Source organism: Phoca vitulina, unplaced genomic scaffold (genome assembly GCF_004348235.1).
Source record: "Phoca vitulina isolate PV1807 unplaced genomic scaffold, GSC_HSeal_1.0 scaffold81, whole genome shotgun sequence".
In the NCBI taxonomy this organism is placed as follows: domain Eukaryota; kingdom Metazoa; phylum Chordata; class Mammalia; order Carnivora; family Phocidae; genus Phoca; species Phoca vitulina.
The window spans coordinates 5,620,289-5,627,860 of record NW_022589784.1 but is presented as its reverse complement, the minus strand read 5'-3'; the positions used below and the strand labels follow the sequence as shown (position 1 = coordinate 5,627,860).

General features: G+C 51.6%; 1 protein-coding gene across 2 annotated transcripts in view; it reads right to left on the bottom strand.

The window, feature by feature from the left end:
- Window positions 1-1,852: 1,852 nt before the first annotated feature.
- Window positions 1,853-7,572, bottom strand: part of ELAVL1 (ELAV like RNA binding protein 1) — a 37,047-nt gene continuing 31,327 nt past the window's right edge. For both annotated transcript variants that reach the window (XM_032394471.1, XM_032394472.1), the window contains exons 5-6: window positions 5,294-5,519; window positions 1,853-2,554 (exon numbers count right to left, since the gene is read on the bottom strand). In XM_032394471.1, the coding sequence (XP_032250362.1) occupies window positions 2,230-2,554; window positions 5,294-5,519 (551 nt within the window). In that variant the 3' untranslated portion in view covers window positions 1,853-2,229. The remainder of the gene's footprint in view (window positions 2,555-5,293; window positions 5,520-7,572) is intronic.

Below are 7,572 nucleotides of genomic sequence, written 5' to 3'. Positions count from 1 at the left end.
CAAGGAAGACACGGCACGCTAGTGAGGGCAGGCAGGAATGTGTGTCAAGGAAGAGACCTAATGGGAATCCATCTTCACTGAGGAGACACTGGCCCAAGGCTAGCACAAGCCGAAAGGCATATTCTTCCAGGGGAACGTCCTGGTCTGTGGTGCAGAGCGCTCTGGGGCAGACAGAGCAGGGGGGCCCCTCTCCTGTGTCACATCCAGGCCGACAGGCCTTGGCTCTGGGCTCCAGGAGGAGGCACGTAAGCGGGCTTTGACTTAGGATCTGGAAACTTCCGCTGGAGGAGGGGGCGGGGGGTGGGGTGGGGGTTCCTTCATGGAACGTGGCCAACTCACGAGAAGGCCTCAAGGTATGAACTTGGCCCCTTCGGTGGGAAAACAGCATGACAACATCTCAAGTTGGGGAGGATAATGCAAGCAGTTGGCAGCCCCTCGACGAAGTCTGAGGGAAACGGGGCTGGGACAGGCAGCCTCAAATGGTCCGGGGGCGTCTCAGAACACTGACCTGCTCTGGACAAGGCTGTGCCCGATTTTTTTTCCACTTAAATAAATAAATAAATAGGTAGGTAGATAAATAGATAAATAATACCACAATTCCATGATATCGATCAACTAAAACTGCCTATTGTTATGTGTTTTAGTCTTATGTCAAGGCTAAAAACTGCTGGTACTAAGTTCTCCTGTTTTTGATTCTCTCTAAACGCTAGATATTTATAAAAGTCAGATCACACTCCTGAGGAGTTGCCCGGAGGTCTGGCTCTGCCACTTCTCAAACTCTCTCTCTCTCTCTCTCAGACTCTCCCTACTGGCTCCCCCGTTTTAAAAAACGCCATCTGTGACTGCACACTCCTACGTCACAGACCTGTAAATGCTTTGTCTCGAGGCAAGTCTTTGTTTCTTAAGATCTTTTATAAATCCTCCCTGAATGCTGGCCGTCTGGACCTTACCTAGCCAAAAAGAAAGAAAAGGTAAAATAAAAAACAAAACAAAATTCGAGCAAAACAAAATCAAATTTAATGGTCTTAAATGCAAAAGTAAAAACAAACAAAAAACACAAAAAAGCAAAAGAAAATTAACAGAACAGAACAACCCAGAATGTCAAGGCAGTTATGAAGAGAACTTGGGAGGGTTAATCTTTAAAACTACAAATCAAAGGTTTTTTTTTTTTTGTTTTTTTTTGTTTTTTTTTTTTTGTTGTTAATAGATAACTGGCAAGAAGTAAGTACTTTTCTGCTGAGTGTTCATACGAAAGCAAAGTTTCAAAACAAAATCCGACTAAAATAGGAACAAGTCTAGCGCTCACGAGAAGGGATGCGAGAAATACAATGCTCAAATGTTTCTGTGTTCTTAAAATATAGAGCGATCTTAGGCATTCGAGCTGTGTGAACTGCTCTGGGAAAAGTGGAGAAATGATTGGGAACACCAGCGCCCGGTGTGCGGGGCACCGTGCATGCAACGTGTGCACAGAAATTCGGGATGTCAGAGGATCAGCAGCACGTCTTCAGGCGCGCCTGGAGTTAGGTCTGACTCTGGAATCTACTGGAGTTTCCCTGAAACTCTTTGGTCCGTTCCCACTGGCGCCTGGGCTTGCGAAACCTGTGCGTGTCCTTCTCTGGAGGGCCCGGCGCGGCCCGGCGTGCGGCCCCCCTCCCCGGTGGCGCCCCCCCCATCGGATGGCACCGCTGCAGAGCCCCGGGGCTGAGTGAGCAGGAGTGGCAATGGCACCTGCTGGGGAAAGCAATTTCCTGTCAACCAAAGCAGAAATCGCTTAAAATGTTGAAGCGGTTGAGAAAACGCACACTCAGCATCTGTCTAACATCTTTAGTTTGAAAACTAAAACTAAAAAGTTTTTTTTTTTTTTTATATCCAGTTTGTGGAGACACCGAATGAAACGAGTGTTAGACAGTCTTAGAAGTTAAAGCATGCTTCAGGTTCACCACCGTCCCGAGGGACTGGTTAGTCAATGCAGTCTACTTAGATTTCTGTTTAATATATATTTTAAAGGAAATAACTTAAGAAACTTAAATTGGTCTAACATTGTGGGATTTCAAACATTTGAACATGTCGGTTGCATCCCAGAGTATAAAAACCTTTTCACTTCTCATTTAGACTAAGACAAACACTTGTGAAAATTGGCGCAAAATGAGTTGTACACTAACAAAAAAGTTTCAACTTCTTCACTCTTAATTATCTATTCCGTACAAAAAAAAAAAAAGCATGAGCGAGTTATTTGTGGGACTTATTGGTTTTGAAGGAAACCTGTAAGATTTTGTCCCCCAGGCGGTAGCCGTTCAGACTTGCTATGGCCATGGCGGCTTCTTCATAGTTTGTCATGGTCACAAAGCCAAAGCCTTTGCACTTGTTGGTGTTGAAGTCGCGAATCACTTTCACATTGGTGACTGCCCCAAAGGGGCCAAACATCTGCCAGAGGATCCCCTCATCGGCGTCCTGCCCGAGGTTGTAGATGAAGATGCACCAGCCCGAAGACGCGTTGCCCGGGACATTGACACCAGAAAGCCCACTCATGTGATCTACACCCATAGGGGAGAACCTAGCAAACAGAGAGCACAGCATGCAGGTCAAGGTCATGCAGGCTGGTGTGCCGATGCAGGGGTGGGGGCACGGCTCGGGCAAGGCTGGCACACCCCCATCAGTCACAAACAGGAATTCAATGGGGGGGGCTGCTCCCTGCTCTGCAGAGAGTTGACCCTGAGGAGAGACACTTGTCGCCTGCAGAGGGGCAGAGCTTCAACCAGCTTCCCTCGGAGTGATGGCCTGTTGGTGACCAGCTGCTCCCTTCAGCCCTTCTATCGCTGGGGGGAGGGGGGTCCTGTTTAGTCATTCCTGGGCTTCCCACATTTAAAGGATGGAAGCTTCTCCACGTCCTCCTAGGTGTTGTTACACCCTCAGATCTCCCTAGAGGAAACTCACTCTTCACACCCTATGTCTCTGTATGTGTGTACGTGTTTGGCTGGTGGCCGGGGGGGGGGGGGGGGGGATTTTCTTTCTTTCTTCCCCCCGCCCCCAAACGTTGTACCCTGCCCTCATCTTGATTGATTGCCCCTGTCAGAGGGGTCCCAGGTGAGCACACCCCTGCGAAGGGCCAATGCAGGGCACCGGGAATTCCTTCCCATGGCTCCAGGCCACCTTCCGCTGCCGGCTCACAGCATGCCAGAAGGGCCAGGGACAGAAGTGATGGCCGTGAACTGCAAGTCCACCAAGCTCTACCAAAAATGTGGGATCCTTTCCAAAACAATGCTTTCAGTTGCATAAAAAATAAGCCTTCTACAAACGTGTGGCCATTGCAACAGAATTAAGGGAGATGATAAAGTTGTTGCTGAAGCCACATGGCCCTCTAAAGGTTTCAGAAAAATGGACTTCGGGTCAGTTTAAGAATATCTGAGTGTGATACAGCATCCGTGGGGCCAAGAAGCATGATCTGCTCTAAAATAAAATCGGGCTTTGAGCTGTGGTGCTGACCCAGGGGTGAGCAGGTGCCTTTAAGAGCCATTCAACAGATTCATTCTTTTGACAGACATGAGACAAGAGTGACCAGCTCCCCAGGTGCAGCCTGCTTATCCAGACATTCTTTTCAATGAGGGTTTGGAAGAATCAAGACATGACTGGCTGTGGCTTTGAATGTACAAAAATCTTGTAAACAGCTTGCACCGGGATGCCTGAGTTGGTTAAATGACTCAGCTGGCTTGTTAGTGGACTTGACTCTGTCTGGAACAGTGATCACAATGTCACTGAAGTGGGGGTGAGAAAAAGCACCCTTGTATCTGTGTGACAGTAAGCCAAGCTAGTTTTCAATGAAAACTGGAAAAAGGACCTCGTCCCCTGCCCCAGTTTTGTGGGAAATCAAACATGAGCCCGAGTTATGACAGTTAACCTGAATCTTCATGTACCTGTTGTACTGAAAGTAACCTGATGCCTCATTCCTATTAATTAGCATTAGTTGGTTTTTCTCCAGCTCATTGGAGTTGGTTTCTTTCATCCTGACCACCATGAAACCCACCTTCCCATTCTTTTCTCTGATGGTACAAAGGAGAGCTGAACCTTCCTTTATTTGGAAGGCTTCCTGCTGTGAGAAGACCTGGCTGCAAACTCTCTCCCTGGCTGGGCCTCTCTTCCTCTTACTGAGTCTGCCTTCTGGTGGCAGGTCTTCCCTCCCACCTCCCCGGCCACCCATGCTGCCCTCTGGCTCTTCTCACTGTGAACCACTCTGGTTGTCGAGACCCCTTTTCCTGCCCGGCCAGCAGTTCTGGCTGCTCTGGTCCTCTTTCTTTGCTGTTCCTTGTTCCTGTGACCAAAGCCCCTCCCCGCCCTTCCCTGGCTGGCTGGTTACTGGGAACCCGCTGCATGCGGCTGTCCATGCATCCCACCTGATCAGCAGTGACACAGACTGTGTTCGCTGACCTTCAAAAATGGATTGAGCTCACTTCCGCCCCAAGACACTGCCCCTCCCTTTGTCCTTAAACTAGAAAAGCCAACGAGGGAAGGCCAGCTTTGGAACCTGAGCCGAGTTGAGAACTCTGCATTACTACGTGCTGAAAATAGTGCCTCCCCAAATGGCCTCTGCGCCGACGAGCAGGGTTTTACCCAACCTCACCGCTTAAAACAAAGATGGGAAACCTGCGAAGTCATAGAGAAAAAGGTCCCTAACCTACCTGAGATAAACCCTCATGCCACTGCTACAGGTTTCGACAAAAACAAAACCAAGGGGCCCGTCCATCGGGACTGCCGCTACTTATGAGACGGGACACCCCCGACTTGGGAGCCCAAGCTGCGGACTCTCATTGTCTGTTCTACAAGATCCTGGCAACTGGAGTCATTTTCAGTCTGGAAAGATGAAGCAATGTCGGAAAACCGTTTGCTTCCCGGACGGGGCTTTTAATCAGAAGCCATGTGATATTTGGAGATCCAAACAAACCCATGGGGAGGTGGAGGAGCAAGGGCTCCCTGCACGCTGGGGAGCGGGAAAGCTCTCACCTCTGCACGCCTGAGGCTGCGTCTTCCCGCTTTTACACTCACAGCCCCGCTCAGGTCACCAGACGCCGTACCCTGGAGTGCTGTGCACTCTCCCCTCCCCGGGACTGGCTGGAGACCAAACCACCTTTCTGGTTCCACTTCTGACGAGACTCGGATGGAAACAAACCATCCTTTCCCACAGATACCTTCTGATGGAGGTGGGGGCCTGGAGACACGCAGTGACTCCGACCAGCCTCACGGGCCCAGTGGGCCTCGGGGAGCAGAGCTGGGTTGGTGAGAGCGCCGCCTCCCGACCCACCTGAATCTCTGCGCCTGGTGGTGAACGGGGCCTCCGAACCGTCTGGCGGGCGAGTGGTACAGCTGGGAGAGCAGCGCCACGTTTTTGTTCTGGTTGGGGTTAGCTGCAAACTTCACTGTAATGGGCTCGGAGGAACCTGGGGGTTTATGACCATTGAAACTGGTAATTGCCTCTTCTGCCTCCGACCGTTTGTCAAACCGGATAAACGCAACCCCTCTGGACAAACCTTTTTAACAAACCAACAGAAACGGAGTTAGGGGGGGAAAAGCAATGATTTTTAAAACTGAAAAGCAAAAGTCAAGTCAGTCAGTCTGCTGTGCTTCAAATCGGATGCTACCTTCATGAGGCAAACAAAAATTAAACCTATATACGGAAATGAATGAATTTAAAAAAACATTGACCGATAAAAGATTAACGTTTCAGAATTCCTTCTGAGCTGCAGCAGCAGCTAGTCTCTGCCGAACGATATCCTGCTGACAGATCTCCCAAACAGACACTCAAACCTCTTTCTCAAAACAAGCCATGTGGGAAGAGACGCCACCCGCCATCGCTCCTTCCACGCCAGGTGCCCATGGAAGTGCAGGTGAGCGGCCGGGCCGAGAAGCAGGGCAGGCGGGCGACGAGGTCAGGTCTGAGGGGGCCCTCCCTGCACTCCGCGCTGCCCCACCCGCCCCACCTGTCCTGCCAGCAGGTCCCGGGAGTGGCCGCTGTGAACAAGGAGTGATGGTGGGTCCTTTGCAGGCTGTCTCCTTCCCCGTCATCCCCAGAGGGCACGGAGTCCTAGTAAACAAGCCTCACCCCGCAGCCCTTTGCTCCTGCCCTCACCTCACTCACCTTTTGGATGCTGCATTCTAAGGTCCCTGCCTCGGGCCCACTCCACAACCGTCCTGCTCCTGCATGGGAAGGCCCAGGGCCCCCTGTCCTGGCCTCCAGCTGCCTCGGGAAGGCACTGTCTCTTGCTACCTAGACCGAGCCAGCTGAAGTCAAGCCTTGGGTCCCTGACGTAACCCAATCTCTCGACAGAGCAAGAATGTGGACCGGGACCAGGCTGCCTGAGATCCAAGGCGCAACTGCTAAAGGCGGTGTCTGGTCTGGAATGAGTGTTAGACTTAGCAAACCGGGCAGAAGGGGGCTCAGCCATGCTCCACCCTGATCCGTCTACATTCTAGGCCTGGGAGGAATGAGAACTGTCCCCTGCAGTGCAGAACTTGACAAATGGGGTGTGGTTGGGGTGAGGGAATGTGGAGCTGTAGAAGAGGACTGGCTCCTTCTCTGGGGAGAAGAAAAAGGGGGTCGAGTGTGAAGGTCAAAGTGCAGTGGAGAGGGGACAGCCAAGGGCCAGTCGGAGTGTGATGTCATGGCAGGAGTCATGGATGTGTACTGGGGTGGTAGTGGGGGATGGGGGGAGGGACTGGTAGACAGCCCTATCCCAGACACTCATCTCGACTGCCAGTCACAGCCTGTCTGAAGTCGCATTTTCTTCTCCAGACAAAGGCCTTCAGCATGCAGTGAATGACAATTATTAAAAAGCAGGACAGCCCAGGCCACCAGCTACGTGAGCACACCAGATGTCCCCCAGGCAGCTCCCACTTCCCGCACCTTTCCTCACCCCTTCCCACAGAGTCCCACCAACTGCCCCACAATGGGCACAGGGTGAGGGTCTCCCCACTGGCCCAAAGGCCACAGAGGGGCACAGAGAGACTCAGATATGCCAGGGGGATGCCGAAGTGACAAGTGTCACTGAGAGGCACAGTTGCCCACTCTGGGCTTAGAATCCCATGCCTGCCTTGGATGCACCACTTGGGCCCCATTCGAGCAACCAGACAGCAGCCAGGGACCCTCGGGCCAAGGATTCTTTGTTTACAGCTGTAACATACCGTGGACACTCCACGGTGAGTCTGAAAGCACACACCCCAGCTCTTCCAACCGGGAAACTCCCCCTCCTGGCGGCCCCCCAGCACAGCACCCCGGGAGACCACACAGCTGCTCCTAGGGGCCCCAAGGCCGCCTCCACCTTGGCTCCATGACTGTTGAAATATAAATTTAAAATTCACACAGCCAGAAACACTGAATTAGTGAGAACAGACCCGGCAATTCACACGTGTACCAAGAAAATTCTAGAGTCTGAGCTCATTTTCCAGTTTCAGTTCAGAAGGAGCACCTAAAACCACACACTCAACATACACTGTTTTTATTGGCTGAACAGCATGAACGGCAGCTTTGACAGCCGGACGCCTGGATGGAGAGTCACCCTTAGGCCAACATGACCGACAGCCGTA